General features: G+C 40.3%; 1 protein-coding gene across 2 annotated transcripts; it reads left to right on the top strand.

Moving 5' to 3' along the window:
* Positions 1 to 1,632: 1,632 nt before the first annotated feature.
* MRPS31 (mitochondrial ribosomal protein S31) lies at positions 1,633 to 21,439 on the top strand. Of its 2 annotated transcripts, none has more exons than XM_053936025.1 (7): positions 1,633 to 1,711; positions 3,923 to 4,210; positions 4,900 to 5,058; positions 9,490 to 9,633; positions 11,814 to 11,887; positions 16,136 to 16,279; positions 21,116 to 21,439. In XM_053936025.1, the coding sequence occupies exons 2-7, from the start codon at positions 4,074 to 4,076 to the stop codon at positions 21,325 to 21,327; spliced, it is 870 nt and encodes a 289-aa protein (XP_053792000.1). In that variant the 5' UTR covers positions 1,633 to 1,711; positions 3,923 to 4,073; the 3' UTR covers positions 21,328 to 21,439. The 2 variants fall into 2 exon arrangements, with proteins under 2 accessions (XP_053792000.1, XP_053792001.1); XM_053936026.1 differs by lacking the exon at positions 1,633 to 1,711 and adding an exon at positions 2,240 to 2,280.
* The last annotated feature ends 1,026 nt before the right edge of the window (positions 21,440 to 22,465 follow it).

Raw genomic sequence — 22,465 nt, 5'->3', positions numbered from 1 at the left:
TTTAATGTAAAAAAAAAAAATGCTGAGTCTGTTGTAATTAGTGATTTGGAGTTAATTGTGCATCCCAAATAATCCGCAATACTTAAAGATTACTGTTTCATTGCAAAGAATTTTGACCTGTATGCTGGCTTCTTGTTTAGCAGGACTGCAGCACTGTTGGAAGACCCAGCTGGTGAAAGCCATGTACACCCCTAATGCAGAGATGCTTGCGGTTAAGATGCCATTAAACCACGTGCTGCTTGCCGAAGCGTTTGCCAGCTGAAACATCAGGCCTTGAGCATCTCAGGGTGCTCCTTCACAGCCACGTTCCTCGGGAACACCACCAGGCCTGAAATGCTATTATCTGGTCCCTGTAGAAAACATGGAGACGGCGACAGCGCTTGAAATGTTGCCTGGGAGCTTTTATAGCCTTGGAATGCGGCACTTCCACGAGCATATCGCCACCACGTGGCTTTTTGAGCTGCCTGTGCCCGTGGCTGCTCAGCCGAACCCTACTTTTTGTCCATGCACCGTGCTGTTGGGGAGCACTTGTTTTGTTTTAAGGAAGAATTTATGTAGGAATTGCATACCCTGAAGTAACAACACTTGGCGTGTGTAGGGAGACCATGGAAGAACTGCCATGACTCCCGAGAGACTCCTAACATGAGGCATCATTTTATCTGGAGTTTAACCTCAAGCTTCCTCTTCTCAAAGGATTTAGGCATGACAGAAATGGGACATGTGTGCAGAGATCTTAACTCGTAAGAGCTTTACAGGAATGTGGAAGCCGGGTATGGCTTGGGGTGTGTGTGATTGGCTTTGGGACATGATGGTCCACTGTGTGTCAGTGTCACAACTCCTCTTCAACAGAGTATTTTGGCATGGAGGGATGAGTAACCTCTGGGAAGCTGACAGGGGGATGCCATGGAAACTTGTCTGAGGTGGGAGAGGAAAGGGTTCTCTTGCAGGCTGTGTTTCTGTCCATTCTGCAGTCCAAGGATATCTCTTGGGCCCTACACCATCTCCAGCCAACCACAGGCAAACCACATGGAAATCCGCATTGTTCAGGAGGACGGATGGCAGTTCATGGCAAGTATTGTCCCAGAACAGAGCTGCAGAAACATCAGAAACAAAGCACCCTGCAGTGGATGTTGTTCAGACTGTTTGGAGAGCTGGGTCAGGCAGGACAGTTCCACATGGAGGAAAAGTGAGATGGCTTCGGCAGGGAAGGCCTTCTGCAGGTGACAATGGTGTGTGTCCTCATGTACTACAGTCAGCTGCAAGAGATGGGACAGTGCTGGCCTTTCCAGGCTAGATGAAGTGAAGGCTTGGGGACATTTTTGAAGCATGTTTGAGAAAGATGTGAGCCTTAACTTAATGTCTGTCTTGCACAGAGGAGCCCAGAGCTGGGCACAACACTCCAGATATGGCCTCAGCAGGGCTGAGCAGAGCAGGATCACTTCCCGCGACGTGCCGGCAGCGCTCTCTTTGCGAGCAGCAACGCTGTCAGGGAAGGGCCCGGCCGGGAGCGGCTTGGCCGGGAGCGGCTGCGGGGCGGAGCCGGGCGGAACGCTGCTGCGCGGAACGCCCGTGCGCGGCTGGTGTTGCCGGCCGGCGGCCCGGGCAGCGCGGGCGGCGGTGGCGGTGCCGCGATGTGGGGCCGTGTGCGGGGCGGCGGCCTGGCGGCGCGGCTGCTCGGGGCGGCGGCGCGGCCGCACGGCAGGGCCCGCAGGTACCGGCCTCCCCTGCTCCCTCACCTGGCGGACGGGGCCGGCGCCGACCGGCATTGCCGTGAAGCCGGGCCGTGCCCCAGGTTGCGGCCTTCAGAGGGACGGGGCTCACCTGTCCTACCGGGGCTGGGTGCCGGCGACACCGGTGGGCGGAAGGCAGCGGGGAATGGAGTCGGGCGGAGGGGAGTGGCGTGGGCCATGCTTCTCGTGTTGCTGTCCTTGCCGTCCTTCCCATCTTGTAGCGGTGTGAATGATCCGCGTGTGTGACCTGACCGTAATTTTGCACCCTGTATCAGCAGAGCGGCGCTGCCTGTTGGGCGTTGTTGTTTCTGCACAAAGTACGGGCTAAGAGCTGTATTGGGGAGTTCTTCGTTTTTACTAAAATAATTTAAGCTGCCTTTAATGACAGCTGAGTTGTGCGTTCATTTTTTTTTTTTTTTTTAATTTCAAAACTCCTCGATATTTTTGAACAAGCAGCGTTGCTGTGATGGCCTCATGTACAAAGCAGCTTGGGTTCTTTGGTATCTGTGCTTTCCAAGGTCAGGCTCCCCAGCAGAAGGCAAACTGGATGGTAGGTGAACTACAGGGATGCAAACTGCGGTGTGCTGCTGGCTTTAAGTGCCTGAGGCTTTCAGCCTTGCTGTGCTTTTCTGCTGCTGTAGGCTAAGGTAAGGCTGAGAAGGTTGGAGCTGTTCAGCCTGGAGGAGAGGAGGTTGCATGGAGACCTCATAGCAACCTTCCAGTGTCTGAAGGAGGCCTACAGGGAAGCTAAAGGGAGACTTTTCCTCGGGGTGCAAATTGCAGCAGGAGTAATGGGTACAAATGGAAAGAGGGAAAATTTAGGTTCGGTATTACAAAGAAATGCTTGTGCTTGAGGGTCATGAGATGCTGGAACAAGTTGCCCAGGGAGGTTGTGGATGCCCCAGCCCTGGCAGTGTTCAAGGCCTTGAGTGACCCAGTCTAGTGGGAGGTGACCTTGCCTATGGCAGGGGATCTTTAAGGTCCCTTCCAACCCTTTAACATTCTGATTCTGTGGTTTCTGAATGGTTACATAGTTTTAAGGAGCATGCTGCCTGAATTACCAAAAAAGGAGTTTGTTAAGGACCTGTGGGGAACAGTGCAGTGTAAAACAGCAGGGCTCATACCATCTTCCCAGTAATGAGGTTCTGAAGCTTTCAGAAAATTTTCCTGTTGCTTCTCAACATTGAAATTTGGGGTTTAATGCTGACAATTTATCAAGTGCAGAGTGACCAGTGTGATGCAGTGCCTGCTGAAACTGGCAGATTTTCCTTTTTCATCCAAAGAGAGATGTGTGTGAGGAGGAGAGTATGCCACAATTCCTTCAGATTTGTGGAAGTGTTCTAAGATCTGTTGAAGATTTTTATTTTGAATCAAAATAAATACTTATTTCTTTATTTCTGTAACTTGAGAGTGATTTTTAAATAAAGTAAGTAGGTGTGACTATACAGGTTCAAACACTGCATTTTAGAATGTTATAGAGAACAGCTCTTTGAGTTTTATGATAGTTTTTCTAGAGAATGCATTAGTGTCTGTGTTGCAGAATCTTCTGAGCAGCTCCTTGCTGTCCCTGGCTTCACATCCTCAGCTGCACTGTGTCAGTTTCAGCTTCTTTGCAGTGATGTGCTAAACTAAGCAGAGGAGGTATAACCCAGATAACTTTCCTGTTCATTGCTGGGTTAACTGGCAGCAGAATCCATGTGGCAGCGTAGGGGAATGTGATCTGTAGTAGTGCCACAAGTGTGATTTGTGAAGTTATGTGTGTGTGTATAGAGTTTCTTCAGGGAGTGGTCTCTTCATTGACTCATATTAAGAGTTTTGGTGAGTTTTCTATAGTACCAATTAATTTAAGTATCAGGTACCAGTAAATTCAAACTCTCTCGGCTACCTGATGCAGAAATACTTTAAAAGTTCTAAGTTCTTATATTATTTCCTCCACAAATAAGTGATGTATAAAGTTGTTTACTTCATATTTGTGATAAGGAAATAATAAGTAATCAAGAGTTTAAAATGGTGTCCCAGCCCTTCTCAAAAGTCAAAAGGTACATGTTTTGACACATACTTAACATACTCATGTTGCACTCAGTTGGGCCTAGACAGTTGTAACTGTTGTTTTGGGGTTTTTGGTAGCTTTATAAATTTTAGCCTTGGACCCTATTTTTAACTTCTGCTTCCTAACTTTGTATATCATTTAGCAAACAGGAACTCTTCAGCACAAGCAGTGTGCTTTCTAAAGACAAAGATAAATCTGCTGCTTCCAAAGACAGCACACCTGAAGGGGCAGCAAAGAGGCAGGAGGATGGAGCAGAAACAGCAAAGCAGCAGCTATTAGACATTATTGGTAATATGAAAGTGGAAGTGAGCTACAGGAAGAAACTCCAACAATTAAAAGCCAGTGAGAACAAGAAGCAAGCTGTGAACAAGCTGGAAGGTCCGGACAGTGAAAGTTCTATGCGTCAGGGAATTACAGAAAACACCCAACGGTAAAGTATTAACAAACTTTTCTTAGCCTCTTTTATCCTTATTTCAACTTTCTTTTTTTATTATTTATGACAAAATAAACCATTTCCAACAGTAGAAAAGAATCTTGTAAGGGAGCGTGGTGCAGAGTTGTAGACTGGAGTAAATCACAGGGGAGAATCTGAGCAAAAGGTGCTGTATGCTGTCAACCTTATGCTGCCTTTTTCTACAGTGAGATTGTGGAAAGGTAGCACTAGCTGCCTGTAGAAAGAAATTTTAATGGGAGAAGGGGAATACTGTTCAGATAAAATACAGGAAAACTGAAGAAAAATAAAAAAAAATTAAGAATGGCATCATGATTTTTGAGTCTTTGGAGCTGCTCCTGTCCACAATGTGTCCCACAGGTCTGTGCTGCCAGTGGTCTCCAAGCTGTGTGTCCGAGGGGCTGTGCAGTGGCACAGGGCACAGGACCATTTCCCCATTTCTTTGGGGAACAAGAGCTTGTCAGAGTCCTTCAGCATTTGATAATTAGGGCAATATAGGGCAAACCTGCCTGTCCCACTGGCTGCCCCCATTTGGGAAAATATCTGACTAGCTTCTGAGTTATTAAGATATAAAATGGTAGTACAGAAATGACAATTTAAATATATTAAAGGTGCTTTTGTTTTGTTTTGTTTTTTTGTTTCTGTATCTGATGTGTCTCTGTTTACAGAGACAAGCCTTTAAATCCAGAACTGGTGAAGGCTGCTTCTGCAGTTGCATCTTCCCTTCCACGCAACAAGAAACAGACAGAATCAGAACTCCTTGCACAACTAAGAAGACATGAAGAAACCACAGATGAACAGAAGAAGGGGAGAACTATTAACATACGGTCTGTGTATTGATTGTTTTTCTCAATTATGTTAGAAATTCCTATTTTGCAGTGTCATCCTGAAGGTGACTGCCTTCTGTGTTGGAAAGGTGTCCCTAAAAGATACCTTTGGACAGTTTATCCTTAGGCTTAATGAATATTGGTAACATTCTTGATCTGGTTATACCAAACTCTCTACATTTTGCCGTCATCTTTCTAAAGTGGTTTTGCAGAAACAGAATTGCTTTCATGCCCAGGATCATTGCTTTCTTGGACAGGCTAGCAAAATAACAGCTCTTTTTGTGAGTTTGGTGTTTTGGGGTTGTTTGTTTTTTTTTTTTTTTTTTGCCACAAGCTTCCAGAATTCTCACACAATGGATGGATTTGTAGATGTTTCAGACGTTCTGTCTGGACTGGTGAATTTTCATGGCAGCTCTGCAGAGCTGAACTAGAGGAGCTCTGTTTATGGCCCCACCCTTCCTTTCAAAACTTTCCAGTCAACGCATGAAACTCATCTCTTGGCTTAACTCTGTTTCCAGTGTGGCTTTCAAACAGATGAGAAACATTTGTTTGGAAACTCAAACAGTTATGCACACGGCTCTTTTGGATGATAGTTAAAGGTTTTGCTTTTTTTTTTTTTTTTTTTTTCAGCTAGTATTCAAATAACTATTCAGAAAATTAAGCATTAAATCCAGGTGAAGTGCTGAACAACAGAAATTGGATCTTTACCAAAATATGAGTGTGAAACTTTTCTTTATGTCTGTTTGCAGTGCGAACTGCAAGCTGTTTGTCTTAGTTTTATTCAGTGAAAATTAATTTGCCCAGCCCAGGATCTAAGCTTGACCCATCTGTTATCACCTGTAGGTTACATGTATTGCTACTTGTAGCTATCATTAAAGCATCTGCTGGAATGATTGTCAGTGTTCTGCAAAAAGAGTTAATGGTGTCTGTGGCTGATGCCTGCCTGAGTGGAAATTACGGAAGAAAGAGACAGATGCTTGCAAATAGGTTGATTTAGATGATTGCACAGACTAGGGTGTACAATGCTCAGTGAATAACTTCGTTAAGCAAAATATCTGTTCTTCAGATATAAGGACTGTTTATATAGTGCATATGGTCATTAAACTGTTAATTACCAGGGAGCTTATTCCCTCTCTGTCACAGGGTTCTTTAGAAGGGTAAAGTACACGAATGTCTTAACAGTGGCATGGGCTGTGGGTGACCAATTCAAATGTAATTCAAACCTTGAGTACCCAAGATGCTGGAGGACCACAGAAATACTGAGTGAGCTAACACGTGCAGGGCCCAACCTGGAATGTGCCCGTCTCCCTTCTTTAGGGTGCACATGGTCTTGTCTAGGTGTGGTTTCTGTGCCTGCTGGCATCACAGAGTCTCTTTCTCTCATCACCTATGGCACTTTCCCTGAAGCACTGACCCAGCTCTGGCTGCAGTACAAGAAAGACAGTGACTAAGGAAGTTGTAGTCAAAGCAAAAATGTTTTTTTCTCTTGAAAGAGAGTTTAAATTTTTCAGAAATTTAAAAGCTGCAGCTATATAGTGCCTCTATATTTTTGATTGGTGGTTAAGATGCGTTATTACAATATTTTATGACCTGATTGTGGGTGAAGCATTATCATTAGAAAAATGCATTTTCTTCAACCAGAACCAGCCTTTTTGGAATGTCATGGCTGGCTTGCTGTGCTCTGAGTTGGCAAGTTCTATTCCCTGAGGCAGCTTTGTGACCTAACTTGTTTCTCCTAGCAAATACACTCTTCCTGCTGCCACCATTTGCTGAAAAGTTTTAGTTTTCTTCCTTAAGAGTTAGGTAGCAGAAACTCTTTATCAGTGGGTGAGTTTTCAATAAAGACCAGCAATTTGTGCTGCTTTTCTTGACAAAAAACTTGGTTATAGTAACCTTTTAGAGTTAGTATGGACCTCTTTGTTCTTTGAGTTAAATATACTACTCTCAGGTTTCTGACTAGTGTTTAAAAATGTTGATTTTACAAAGCCCAGCTGCCTCAGACTTGATTTGGTGTGATTTATGCTCCATGATATCTCAATCCACACAATGTGTGAAGATGTTTTTAATATATTAGAAAGCATTCACTTTTGCTCATGCATGATTATTTTGTGTTGAGTTTTGACACCAAGAGAATACCTGTAATTTAACTTTCCCTTTTTTTTCTGTAAAGATTTTGCATTATATACTTACATATTTTAAAAGCCAATATATATTCCTCAGTTATTTACAATATTTAAAAGCAAGATACTTTCACAAGCAGTAGAGCTACATAGTGCTGAACTGCACAAAACTGAATACTGCTATTGTGATTTATAACATGAACTGTGTTGTATGTTGTCCAGATTTTTTGTACAATTTTTTTTTTACCAGGATTGTGGCAAGACCTCCAGAGGTCACTGTTGTATGCAGTCATCTCATCGCCTTGTAGAAAGCACAGGGATAGGGCATTCATTAGGAAGGGGAAAATATTAACGATACAGGAATTTGTTTTCGTCAATGTGGGCTGAAGTTTCACTCAATGGAAATCAAAACAGCACTGCACCAAAATAAAATCTGCAGCCCTACGATTTCAGCTTCTGTTTTGGATGAACAAGAAAAGTAATTCAAAGCTTTGGCTAGAATATATCCAAAACTCCTTGGGTCTCTGTTTTAAGTACTATAATTATTGGCTGATGATAAGGAAAGAGAGAGAGTCTGTGGTAGTTACAAAAGTTCTACCACTTCCCATCTCTGGAAGGCAGGTGTATGTAGGAACTTGAGTTTTTAATGTTGTGTTGGAATATGTAATATCTAACCACTATGGGTACACTGGGGTTGGAGTATGACTTTTTAAACCAATATTTTTTGTTTCAAAAGGCATTAAAAAAATCTTTGTGGTTCTGCTTTTGTTAGTACAGGTGCACTTTGCATGATGAAGTGATGAATGTTGCTGCCAGAAATGTTCATATGCCAGTGGTGGGGTGACATTAGGATTTCCTAGCAAGGAACATGGTACCATTGACTGTGTGTTCTGATAGCTCCGTAGTGTAGTCTTTCCACACCTACAGGGCGAAACTGCAAGTTAAGTCAGGAAAGAGAGCTTCTCTGAGCAATGCTGTCTTCCCTGAAGCATGGGAAAGCACCAGCCTTTTAGGTCACAGCTGAGTCAAGCTATTGGGCTGGGCTGTGTGTGGCTGACCTTAGGAATTATGTCCCTTTGACCCTTGTAAGTGTGTCAAGCCTCTGGCCCAACATCAGCTCACTAATGCCAGAAGCCACTTCAAATGTGAGATATGCAACCAATCTGAGATCGCTTTTTATTTTAAATTAAAATGAAATTATTTCAAATTTGTTTTCAGATGCCTTTATTTCAGAGTAGGTACTGGAAGAGCTATGCTATTCTTGTTCTGCCATTTAAAACCACATCTAAGACTGAAGAGAAATCATGCTGTGTTTCTGTGGCAATTAGCTTTTACAATTTTCCAGAAGTATTTTTTTCTTGTCAGTAAAATCTCTTTTGACTTAAGCTGCTAAAAGCATAGTTTGAATTTCTTTGGGATTTTCATAAAATGGGTAACACAGTATTTTTGAATTGGCCTATTTTTATTTTTTGAGACCATATTTATGTCTTAAGTGCTGCAATTTGGGATGACTGTGTGTGACTGGAAGTGGTTGGGTGGAGAGGAGGCTGTGAGGAAGAGTTAGCAGCTTGGCCTTTCCCAGCCAGTGGAGTTGCCAGTGAAGGGAGGGCAGGGGCAGAAGGGGGCTGTGATTTGCCCTGTGTGATCAGAACCAGCTGCATATGGTGCTGGAGGAGATCAGAGCATTTGCTCTTCACATATGATTTTTCACTCCAGAATGACGAAGGAAGATGTGGTCTGTTAATGCTGTAATATGATTATGCAATGCAACAGATTGCAGTGGATCAGGAAAGGTGACCTACTTATTAGGGTGGCATGATTGGCCCATGTCAGCTGATGTGTGAAGGCAAGCTTCCTTTTGGTCTGCAGCAGCACAGCTCTGTCCCTGGGCAGTGTTGGTTGCTGTCCAAAAAAATGGTGATTTTTACCTCCCTATTTCAACCTATTTTTTGTATCCAGAGAAATTCCCCATTTGCTTAAGCAAAACATGCCTAGTACACTCTGTGAATATTGATATACAGATACATGATTTTTTTTTAGTTGAAAATGAAATAATTTAAAAGAAAGCATTCACCATAGATTTAATAGACTAAAGTAGCACTTTTATACCTAGGATGTAAGAAATGGTTTAAAATAACAGCCTTCAATGTTTGATGGATTAAAGATGGGTCTATTTTGTGAGGAATGTATAATTCTGTCTCATAGAAGCTTATGAAAGCAGTTGAAAATAGAGTTTCTAGTTAATACATGTGACAAACTTCCTTGCTTTGTCAATCTGTTGAGTTTTTACATTTCATGTTTTTCATTTCAGCAATGTTATTTCAGAAATGACAGTTAAAAGGCAGTCCCCAGCCCAGTGGGGTGCGAGGATATCCAGTCGCATTTCCTTGCAGTTGGATGAGGATGGTCAAAGAATAAGGCCTGAAAGATCATCAACTCAGTCTATGGACTCCAGGTGGTACTTTTGTGGTGTTCACTTCCAATGGAAGGAGCATGCAGTTACTAATGGATAAGATTTTAAAATTTTTTGTACATATTAATGTTGTAATACTTCAGAGCTTAAAGAAATTACTTAAATATTCTTCAAGAAAAGTACTGTTAACATTGAAATAAATTGTGAGAACAAGATAGTTAATGGCAAACAGCTAATCAAATAATGTGCATTTGTAATACTACATTTTAGAAAATTAAGCATACTTGGTGCTGAAATGTAATTGTTCTTGTTTTAACTAGTTTAAAATATTTTCACCTATGCATAATACAATAGTATGTCCCTTTCTTAACTTCTTGGGAAATGGCGGGTCTGAAAGCTTGCTTTCCTCCTCTACAAAACTTGATAATGTTCTATGTTTAGAAAAGTTTCCTCCATTCTGTTGGGATTTTAAAGAGTTGGTCTATTTATTTATTTATTACCACCTAATTCGGTAATTGATTTCTTTATTATCAGGGTACTCCTTAAGTTTATTTTGCTGCTGTATTATGTGGCCACTCTACTTTTAGTGAAATAAGGAATGCTCTTATATTTTTGGTTTACTCCTGTAAGCTGTGCTTTTTTTTGCGTGTAGTCTTTGGATTTTCCCATGGTAGCTCATTATTGCATTCCTTCTCCATGTATTCTTTCCCTAGCAGTTTTTAGTAAGTTTAACTTCTCTTGTATTTAATTTACTTTGCAAATTAATCCCCATTTTTGGGGGTTAGGGTCTGAAAATTGAGGGAGTCATTTGTGTTTAGATAGATCATGGTGAAGACAGAATTTGGGTAACAAAGGAAAAGAAAGGGATGAGTTCCTGGGTGAATAGATGTACAGTATTCTGTGTGTGGTGAGACTGTGCTTGATATATCACTTCAGAAACAGCACCTTAAAATAGTTTTTAAAATCCCTGTAGTGAGTAAACTGTCTCCAGTTTCAGGCCTAAGTTCCTTCCTGCATACCTGAATATCTAATGGATTTGCTTATCAACAGATAGTGGGAAAAGAATGGGTTAGGAAGAATACCTAAATTTAAGTCAAGTTAGTACATTGCAATGAAATGAGTGATGTTGCTTTATAGTAATTTAAACTTGTAATTTTAAAATAAACTTTCTTCCAACACAAGCATGTATCTTTGACCAATGTCATTGGGAGTTACACACAGATAGGAAAATATAATCCTGAATCAATATCCTTTTAAGGCTCTGTAACTAGATTGTTCTGTGCTGAAAAGATCCAGGGTAGTTTCATCACTAAAAAGTAATACGACAAGAGCAGGTTTGCAGAAATACTTGAGGCCTTTAGAAATGTCCAGCAAATCCAGAAGGGTAGAATTTTAAGGTCAGGAAGGTTAAATCTTGCCAGGGTAACAATGGATATATAATAACATAATGAAAGAACTGTTAGAATTTCAGAGGAAACCTGGAAGATAATATGATTAAAAACATAATTGATTCTAAAGACGTTGGGGTTTTTTTTTTTTTTGTTTTCATCTATAAGAATTGGATTACTTGTTGAACTCTTGTATTTTTAATTTTTTTTTTTTTTTGCTATAAGCTTATGGTAATTATAAATGTGATTGAAAATAGATGGTCAGAGTGAGTATTTGTATATTCAGAAGAGTGAGCACCAGGGTGATGCTATTGAAAATGTATCATATGGATATACTCTGACTGTTTGCTGTATTGCAGAGAAGGTGGCTGTCTGATCTTCCAAAAGGGCTATTTATGTCATAAAGCAGGAATTATTTGATTTAGCTGTTGTCTTTTCTGTTCCTGAATTGTGCAATATTTTTTTTACAGGGAAAAAACCCAAGTCTTCAGATAGTCGCAACTTTGTAAAATCACTTAAGTACTGTGATTTGATACTGTTTACCTTTGTTCAGATTCCTAAATATTCCAGTTAAAATTAACTGCAAATATAGTTCATGATTTATGCTCCTTCTTTCACATGGAAATGTTATGAGAGGCTCTGTTAAAGACAAATAGTAAAGCCATAAACACTCTCTGATCAAAAGCCTGAAGATTTAGTGAGAGTCACTTATCTTTTTTTGTCTCCAGAGATGTGTTAGTTCATGAAAATATTTTGTACTTTTTAATTTGTTATCTGGCAATGTTGTAAGGTGTTGTGAAATACTAAATATCAGTTTTCTTTTTTTGTTTATAGAAGTCTCAAAGTAGGAAAGAGGCTTAATATATTCACTAAGGCTTCTACAGAACCAGAGCATGCACTGAAAACAGGTTAGTGGAAATTCAGTAATGAAAAATGCAGTGAGGCTAAGTTCTGCATTTTTAGAATATCAAGAGATTTGTTTTTGTGAGGAGACATGACCTGCTCACTTTCTGCTTTCAGCCTGATAAATGACTACTTTGATGTAGCTCTTACTTTTACCAAGTGAAACTTCCATGCAGTGTAATGATTTTTTTCTGTGCTGATCAGGGCACTCCGTTAGTGAACTTGAAGGGTACAACTGGCTTTTTGTCACAAAGGTCAGTCTTAATTCTGTGAGTGTAAAGGCAGCCTGGAGGATGGGTGTGTTGGCTTCAGCTTATTTGGTCAAGTTGCAAGGAAATGTGAGGCTGTGATCCCAAGGAAATAAGCATGCCCTGCAGGTGACTAAGTATAAGCACAGTAGTAGTAACCCAAGACTACACACTGGATTGCTGTGTCACCTTATTTTGTTTAGCTTATTTTGTTGAGCTGGAAAGAGCCCATTGGCAACTGTCAAATGACACCTTGCTTCATCTGTTGTGAAGTTCTTCATATATGTTTAGAATCATAGGAAGTTTGGGTTGGAAGGGATCTTCAGAGGTTATCTGGTTCCAGCCCTCCTGCAATGAGCAGGTACTTCTTCCACTAGATCAGGTTGCTCAGAGCCCCACCCAACCTGACCTTGAATGTTTCTAGAGATGGGGCATCCACCACCCCTCTGGACAACCTGTTTCCACCACCGTCATTTGAAAGAATTTATTCCTTTTGTCTAGTCTGGATCTGTCCTCTTCTGGTTTAAAACCACCACTTCTTGTCCTTTTGCAATGCCCTACAAAAATTTATGTCTTCATCTTTCTTACAAGTTCCCCTTAAGTTTTGAAAAGACTGGATAAAGTCAGCCCAGAGCCTTCTGTTCTCCATGAGGAACAATCACAGCTCTCTCAACCTTTCCTCTTAGGAGGGATGTTCCACCCCTCTAATCATCTTCATGGCCCTCCTCTGGACCAGCTGCAAGAGGTCCATGTCATTCCTGTGATTGAGGACCCCAGAGCTGGTTGCAGTATTCCAGGTGGGGTCTCATGAGAGCAGAGGGGAAGAATCTCTTCTCTCAACCTGTTGGCGACGCTTCGTTTTATGATTGTAGTTTGCTTCCTGGGCTGTGAATGCACATTGTTGGCTCATGTCCAGTTTTTTATCCACCAATATCCCTAAATCCTTCTTGACAGGACTGCTCTCTGTTCATTCATGAGCCTGTGTAGATGCTGTGTAGATGTGGAGGTTGCCCCAAGCCAGGTGCAGCAACTTGCACTTGGCCTTGTTGAACCTGATGAGGTTCCCATGAGGTCACTTCCTGGAGTTTGCCCAGGTTCCTCTGGCATCCCATTCTTTATGTGCATCAACTGCACCACTCAGCTTGGTGTCACCTGCAAATGTGCTGAGGGTGCACTCAACCCCACTGTCTGTGGTGTTGATGAAGACACTGAGCAATACTGGTCTCAGAATGGATTCCTGAGCAACACTGCTTTGTCACTGATCTCCATCCAGATGTTGAGCTTTTGACCATTTGAATGCATGGTCTGGATAGACCCCTGGAATGGTCCATGAGCACTGGACCATCTGGATGTGTCCACCCAACCAATTCCTTGTCCACTAAATATACATGCCAAAATTCATGTGAGATAAAAGATACCAAATCTAAATTCAAAACAGGTGTGACCCACCTTCATATTCACTGGGCACAGCTGTGTGGGAACTGTCTTAATTCCTAACAGGGATAGCTTTCACTCACGAAGACTTGGCTTTAGTACAGGCTGGATTTGGCTAAGAGTGTGTGAATATGGGCAAGTCATGTAAAGAACTTTGTCCCTCACTTTTCTCTGTGAACAGTGAGACTGCATTGTTGATCTTTTTTTTCCTCAGCTATTGTGAGGCCCTTTTAAAAAAGAGACTTTATTGCAGTGTAGTGACTTAGACCTTTATGTAAAGTTAACAGCAGCAAAAGAAATAATACTCCTGTCGAAAATATTACAAAATGATGAGTATTTGTTTCTGTTTCAAGAGTAGAACGGTAAGTTTTTGCCAGATTCTAGCTGAGTAGTTTTTTATCTTTTTTTACACTTGAAACTGCAGGGAGGTATTAATTTGGTTAATTAAATTTTTTTTGTAAAATGTCAAATAGTGCCATTTGCATATTTTCAAGCAGCTGTGAACTTTCTAAATACAGCCATCTTTATGAAAGCTGTTTATTAGAATGGGATTCAGTTTCTTGTTTTTTAAAATTGCCAATACTATTAAAATTGGTCCATTTTACATGTAAAAACCATAATGAATGATGTAGTGTTTGTTTTTAGCCATATTAACAAAAGCAGTGTTGAAAAACATGGATTTTGAGTTGAATCACATTTATTCAGGTAAAGTGGTGAGGATATAAGATTTCTTTTTCACATGAGCAGAACGCAGACACAGTGGCTCATAGTAGTCACCCCAGGTAAAAGCTGAGATGCACTTTTTTTTTTAAAACATAAAATTGGAATGATTACAAATTGTTTTAGAGAGCAAGTGGACTTCATTGTATTTGTAATTAGATGTTAAGAAGTAAGCTTCTTTCAGCTTTTTGTGTGGTATTTCCTTGTTTGATTCCAGGTAACCTTGAGGAAATCTACAGTATATTCTAGACCAGGAAGCTGATTGGCTTCTTGGCTTACTGACTATGCCTGATGACAAACAATTTTTGGGCATTAATCTCGGGAAATACCAGTGTGATACTTGGTACCTTGATTCATTTGTTTTCAATGTCTTGGTTCATATTAGAGGAGATAATGGGTTACATTTTTTTTATACATAACAGAAAAGCAAATTTTGTTTTAAGTTTTGAGTATTGACTTTGAAAACTTGAATGTTAACTGGAAAGGAAATTGTCATCCTGAAAATGCTCTTCATAACTGTTAATGTAAAATGCCAGTATTATTTTCTGTTTCATGAGGTGAAATTATAATCTTTATCACCTCTACTACAAGATTGAAAAAATGAGGTTCTGCTTTCCTCTGTTAGAGGATTTATTGGCTTCTTTATGATGTGGACAATAATTTAATTCTGATATGGTTTCTCATGTTGTCTTGTAGCTGTATTTTATTCCTGCCTCCAGCCTTCAAATCAGCCTGGTAATATAGTTCTGTAAATTTCCCTCTTAAGGAATAATTTGAATTATTATATTCTGATTTAACACAAAAAAACCTCTGAAAACACTTTTCTGTGTGTAAAAATACTGTTTGCCCTTTCATTGTGTTTTCTCTTAAAGGAGGGGGGGATTTTTTTTTTTTTAATTCAGTTGAGTTGTAAGCCACTGAGCCAAAGATGAAATGATATCTTGGCCTCAAGTACTTACACTCAGAAGTAGTAAAATAATAGGTTATTTGCTATGATCCACTCCAAGTGGACTGTAATATTTGAATTCACATGAAGATCTGTGTTCCAAGGATCCTAGGATGAATTGATAACAGAGGGAGACAGGAAAATGAAGGGGAATGCAGCTTAGGCCATCTCACTCGACAGCAGCCCAGAGCACTCCCAGAGGTCCCTCCCTGTCCTGTGGTAACAGCTTGTTCCCTTCAGTTCAGCGAAGCGGTTCAGTCTGGGCTCGTGACCAGCTCTCCTGAGTGGAGGGACAGGAACTCCTTAAGAAGAGTAACTGCTGCAATATGAGTGCACTTTGGTTTAAAAAGAAAAAAAAAGGCATCAGGAAAGATACATCCCTAAAGGAAATGTTTATCTTTGTGATAAGGGTAAGAAATCATGGTTTCTCAGCTTGAGAGACAAAAACTGGGACACTTACGAGCATTGGGGAAGGAATTGCCATCCCTTGTAGATTTGTTTCCCTGAAGGAGGATGTAGTTGTGAAGAACCTGAAAACTCCTGTAGAAGTAAGGGTCCTTTAGCACAGTGCATCAGTCAAGTTCAGAATTTGCTGTATCCACATTTTTTGAAAGAGAAAACTGGAGAACAATTGTGGAAAATTTAAATTATTTCTTTCTGTGAAAGACATAAAAAATATTCCCCTAGGCGTTCAGAATAGATTTTCATCAGACATTTGAGATCTTAATGAACTTTCATGTCAACAGAGAATTCTCATTTGAGAAAGGTGATGCTGGTATCTAAGGTAGAAAAATTTGCACAGCTGAAATTATTAAGTCTCTGTACAGATTGATGTTAAAGGACTTTGTCTTAGCTAGTGAAAAGTCTTTGGTTGCTGACAGATCTTTACAAAACTTATTTTTTAGTATCTTCACCAACAATTTGGGATTTGGAGTTTGCAAAGGAGGTTGCAGCAGTAACTGCACAGCCTCCCCGAAACGGTTTTGAGGAGATGATCCAGTGGACAAAAGAAGGAATACTGTGGGAGTTCCCAATTGACAATGAAGTTGGTATGTGAGCTTTTATTATCTGTCTCAGTTTATCTTCTCTGAAAATTAGAGCATGTTTGACCTTTGACTGTTTTAACATAATGTTTCATCTGTGAGTCATGCTTTTGGTAGTAAACAAACATAACTCTCCGACTGTCCCAGATCAGAGATGCTTCAGATGAACTCATTCTGGCACTCTTCAGGTGAAGTCTTGCAGGTGGTTTGGCTGATCTGAGGACTGGCTGCTGCCAAAAGGGGACGACTCCTTCCCTCCCTGCCTCCCTCCCACCCTTATGTGTTTAACACCAAAAGGCTGTTCAAGTCTCTTACGTAATACCTTTTGTCTGCATCTTCTTTAAATTAAGCTCCTAGCAGAAGTTGGGGAATCTTAAAACTGCTGTACGTGTTTTATAATGCTGATTCTGTTCTTTGGTGTGGCTCTTGGACCAAGTGTCTCGCCAGATCCCAAACAGCTATCTGCCAGTTCTATATCTGGGCAGGCCAAGTGTTAAACAGTTGTTTGCTCCCTTTGTTCTGTCTGTTTCATAAGAATAAACAGTCACAATATTCACTCATCCTGGGCATCTATGGTAATTAGGCATCTTTGTGCACAGTATTTTCTTTTATTACCATAAAAAAAAGAAAAAGCACCGTGTGAAGTTATGCCAGCAGAGAGAGTGAATGTTAAGGAAGTGAAGAACAACTACACAAAGTGTGTGGTATAGGAAAGGGGACTTCATAACTTCAGGGAGAGCTTAGCTGTGGGTTTTGGGGTTTTTTTAAAAGACTTTAAAGACATCAAACAGAACTGCTTTGTAAAGATTCAGTCACTGAGAGCAAAACAGGTTAGTATCTGAAGCTGGAAGTCTTTGAAAATCTGTCCTATACTGAGTTGCAAATTGAATAATGTGCTTCATTGTTTCTTAATGTTTATTCTCATCCTATTTGGCAGTTTCTTCACAGAATTTAATCACTGCTCCCAGGATTGATCTGTTCCATCGTGTAGAAATCCAAGTATACTCTAGTCATGTTTTTGCAAGCTTAAAACCACTGTGGCCAATGGTTTTTGTGTTGTTGTAATGTGGCTGGAACCCTGCTGTCTGGGGCCGTCAGTTGACAAAGTGTCTTTGGCGGGCAGTGGTTTCCCTGTTGCGGCCGTGCGGCTGGATCTGCGCTGTCTGGGATGGGGCAGCCAACGGACAAAGAGTCTTTACATATAGTTAAAACAAGAATCTTGATTGATTTGTCCACAAAGACTAGTCATGTGGAAAATTCCAGTGGAGCCTTCCAAAACCTGTTGCCTCTCAGGTTGAAATACCAAGTCAGTAAGTTCTGTCCTATCCGACTGCCAGACACAGGCTGTTAATCACCTCAGGTGTGTCAGAGCACAGTTAAAAGCTCGAGAACCTTGCTCTGAGTATATCAACATGCTGTAATTTCAGTTTCTCTGCAAAAGAAAAATGCCCCTTTCTGCTGTTAATTTTGCAGTTTTGCAACAGCCATTTCCCTCAATAGGAGGAGATTACTTCAGCTTGTTCTGTATCGAGAAATGTGTGATTATTCTTCTATGTCAAAAAAATGTGTCTTTAAAAATGTAAGTGCAACTAAATTTTCTGTTGAGGAAGCGTGTATATTCAACTTTTAGCATTATGAAAGCTTTTAAAGTTTTAAACCAAATATAAAAAAGAAGGACAACCTCTTATAATTCTTTTCCTTGGCTCCAGAGCATCTCTGGTGTTCTCATTAGAGTGCTTCACCAAGGCACTGTGCTGTGCTTAGTGGCACCAGGGCGAGGTCATGGTTTTTGAAATGATTTTGGTATGAACATCTGAAGATGTGGCTAGACATACTGGCTTGCTACAGTGGGCAGCAGTAGTCTTCCCCCCCCACACCTTACTGCCCTGTTGTTTGCTCTTACCTGCATGCCCTTGCCCTTGTCCAATGCAGTTGAAGTCACTGTTAGGCAGAAAATTACAGTCTCTGATTAATTTTTATCAATTTAGCAAACCATTGTTCTCACTCCTTCTTTTTGCTTGTCTCTCCTGCTTCTTAGTAGCTTTAATGCTGCTCCATGATTGCCATGGCAAAAAGTTGGGAAGGATATTTATTTGTGCCTCATTTATTATTTCTGTGCATTTATGCCATAATGACCCAAAAAGCTGAAAAGGACAGAGGAGGTTATAGGTGCGAATCTGCCTTAGCACCTCATTAAGAGGAGAAAATGCTTTTGGTGGGCCAGAGATTGTTACTGCACAAGTGATAGGAAGGTCTCAGAAAACGAATTCCTCAGTTGCCTCTGATGGCTTCTGCAGGCATAAGTTCACCAAATCCTGTTCTATTTGCTAGTTAGCTGAGCTGCTGTTCCCAGCAGAGAAGTATTGGATTATCTTGCCTAGAGAGCTGACAGAGCTACACAACCATTGTGTCGGGGTTTCTTTACTATCTCTGGGTCTCTTCTAGGGACCTACTGAAGAGCATGATTGATGTAATTTTAGAAATCATAAAAGGATAGAATACTTTGTATTGAAAAGAACCTTTAAAGATCATTTAGTCCAAGCCCTCTGCCATGGACAGACACATTTTTTCACTACATCTGAATACTCAATCATCTTTATAGCATGTCAGTAATGCTCTCTATAAGGGATGAAGATCTGTGTTTGGATTGACATCTTTAAGGCAAGGTTGGTCACGTCTTGGAAGGATTAGTGTTTTAGCTAGAGAAATTCCCCAGACTTTCTGTTTTGTAGCATGGAGGGGGTTGGAAATAGAATATTGAGAGTAGATGTCTTCTTGTTTTGATGTTGAAAAAGAAAATTCTCTACTTTAGACTTCTGCCATGCATATTGTTTCAAATTACGTTTCTGAGGACAATACAAGGGAGGCTGAAGGACGGGCTTGCAGTGGGAGTCAGGGCTTGCTAGGGGTGAGGGAAGTCATTATCTCATCTAATCTGTTCCCACCAGAGGCTTCAGCCTCTGATGCTTTGGACAGTTGTGGTCTCCTTTTCTGTGATGCATGCTTTACTTTTTTGAGGACTGAAATACGTGGTCTAACTGAAATATTTGGACTTAACGCTTTGTCCCCAAACCATGTACAGTCTTTGACAAACGGGAGAACAGAATACATAATGTAATGTTTATTTCTGACCTGCATTTTTGTGAGATTATAAATTGCTTATTTTGGGTTAAAAATGAAAATTGGTGAAATTATTTATTAGGCACAATCTTTCCTGATACCCTGTATCTGTCCCCAGAAGAAGAGCATCCAGAAGGCCAAATTTTACTGTCAGAAATACTCGGATTCTTTCAGTAGTGAGTTTGTTTGGTTTAGTTCTCTTGGATTTTTGAGACCAGCAAAAGTATGGAAGTCTGAAAAGGCTGTTAGTTTGAAAAAGCAACTGGTAGCATCCAGGTACAGTAAGATTCTACCTCCCCTTGCTGGGGGAAAGCCAGCATGGGTGGCATAGTGGAAGGATCATCACGGCTTCTGTCTGTGGACATAGTTTTCCAAGCACAGCAGAAGCACACTTTCTGAAACTGACTTTTTTTTTAATTAACTTTCCACATAGAGGAATGAGGAGAGAGCTTCTGAAGAAGGAAGCATGCTTTCTTTTTTCAAGAACGGAGATAAATGTGGTGTGCAACTGTGGTATTGATGCACTCACACATTTCTAGGAAAAATATAGGTATTTCTAAACTCCTTCAGATATTGCAATACTTCAAAGCAGGAAAAAAGCAATGCAAACTTAACAAATGCAGTTTGAGTGACTTCTCCATCACAGAGATGTGCATAATTTTTTCTGAAGCTGTAGAAGCTCTACCAAAGAAGGAAGCCCAGAACTTATGTGGCTTAATTACCTCAATTCTAATACTCCTGATTTAATTTTATCAAATAAGATAGAAAAACATTAACTAGCTAGCTTAGAAAAACATGTATATCATACTCATGTGTATGGTATACACTTCTCATTTTTGTCATCTTGAAGTGGTGTAATATTTTTCTCTAATAACAGTTTTTTATTTAAGGGTGCAAGCCAATTGGTATCAAATAAAAATTTTCATGTATATCTAACTGAAGAAAAATATTTCATTACAAAACCCATATTGCCTTTTGGTTTTTTCCCTTAAAATTGGGAATGGCAAAAGCAGCCTTTTTTTCTGTATGTAGGAATTTGTGTTCTGAGTCTCTACCATCACAGTATGAGCAACAGCAAAAAAATCCACAAGATGAAGAACATTTACCCTATCTCTGATAATCCTTTGTCCCATGTCCTGTGGAGGCTTTTGAATACATCATCTTTGGTGATGGCTATGACTTAAAGCATACACAACACTTTTACATCATGATACACTCACATTCAGAAAATGTCAGAATGGCCATTTGATAGCAATAGGATGTTAAAAGCATGACTTGCAATGGACATGTGTTTGTTAACTGTTCAGTATTTGATCCTTTATGAGGTTGCCTTATTTGTTCAAGACTAGTTTGTATTCTTTAATCCTCTGCAGAATTTAGGTAATCAGTGTTCTCTTTAAAAAATTATGAAGAAAGTGCCTGCAATCTAAATGGTGGCACCAATGATGAATCAAAAATTTCAAGTATTGAACAAACCGGAGTTTAGCAAGAAGATTGATTTATGGTTATAGTTATTCCTCCTACTTCCACCCCAGCATCAGGCTTTTATCAAGACTTCAAGCCAGAAATTTGATTTAAATATTACATATTCTTAGAAATGTGAGCAGAACCATTAATTTTACTAATTTAAGGTTATTTTCAAATGATATTATTTTTACTTTGTTAAATCTGCTTTTATATTATGATAACAACTTTGTCTTTTTTGCTTTGTCTTTCTGTTAGGGATGGAGGATGATGCTGAATTTCATGAACATATCTTTCTGGAGAAACACCTTGAAGGCTTTCCCAAGGAAGGACCTATCCGCCACTTCATGGAACTAGTCATCTGTGGGCTCTCAAAAAACCCATACCTCAGTGTTAAGCAGAAGGTTGAACATATTGAGTGGTTTCAGAAGTATTTTGAGGAAAAGAAGGAACTTCTTCAAGAGATTTGAGATTTGGGAAAGTGCTTACCCTTGAAATGAAGAATTGTTGTGTCAGTGCATAGTGATCATGTGGCCTGAAAGTTGTATTTTAAGCAATAAACTCAAAGATCATCTTTTCTTATGTGCATGTCCCTGTGTGTGTAGATACTTTCGACAGCAAAAGAAGGAACTGAAAAGTATGGCTTTTGTAGAATGTGCATTTAAAATTTAGTTTATCGTAACTGTTGTATTCTAAATTTGAAACTAGTCTTTCAGTGATACAAAGTCCTAGGCCTAATTCCACTTCCTACACGCTTCACAGTTGGACTGTATCTTGGCAGGTTGGATCAGCTTTCCTGTTTTGGAAAACTTGAAGTGCTTTCATTTTGCTAATTTATAAACCACACTGGTGTTTGGATGGTATTAATCTTTTCTCCCCCTTTTCACTAACTATATTTAATGGTTCATTTTAAAGTTTTTGGTAATGACGAAGTGATTTGAATGGTATGCTTTTTGGTTCATGTGCTCAGTGAAAGGCTGTTGTATTCCTGAGATGGGTGCACAGCATAACACTGGTGAGTTACAGAAAATAACAACAGGGTGATATTCCTTAGGGTTTGCTGTTGGGATTGGTGCCACCAACAATGACTTTAAGCTGTAAGAGGGATGATTGACATTAGATGTTAGGGAGACATTCTTTGCCTTGAGAATGGTGAGGCACTGACACAGGTTTCCCAAAGAAGCTGTGGATGCCCCATCCCTGGAAGTGTTCAAGGCCCAGATTTGATGGGGTTTGGAGCAGCCAGGTGTGGTGAAAAATGTCCCTGCCCATGGGTTGGGGGTTGGAGCTAGATAATCTCTAAGGTCCCCCTCCAACTCAAGCCATTAGATGATTCTAAAGTTATTCTCCTGCTATCCATACATCCATTCTGAAGCTTTTGCCTAACTTCCCATCAGTACTGTTTGAAAAAGGGTCTGAATGTCAAGTAATCCATAAAGTGGTGTTCCACCAGAGCAGGCAGTTTTTTGATGACTTGGCTTGGAGCTGAGAACTTATCTCCTGCCTATGAAGGACTAGAAAGAGAACTTGGCATTCTTGACATGGAGAGTTTTTCCCACAGATTACATTATTCCACTGCTATTTTCTGTCTAGTCCTGTGATGCTGCT

Source organism: Vidua chalybeata, chromosome 2 (assembly GCF_026979565.1).
Source record: "Vidua chalybeata isolate OUT-0048 chromosome 2, bVidCha1 merged haplotype, whole genome shotgun sequence".
NCBI classification, from domain to species: Eukaryota; Metazoa; Chordata; class Aves; order Passeriformes; family Viduidae; genus Vidua; species Vidua chalybeata.
This window is presented reverse-complemented; position numbering and strand designations above follow the sequence as displayed.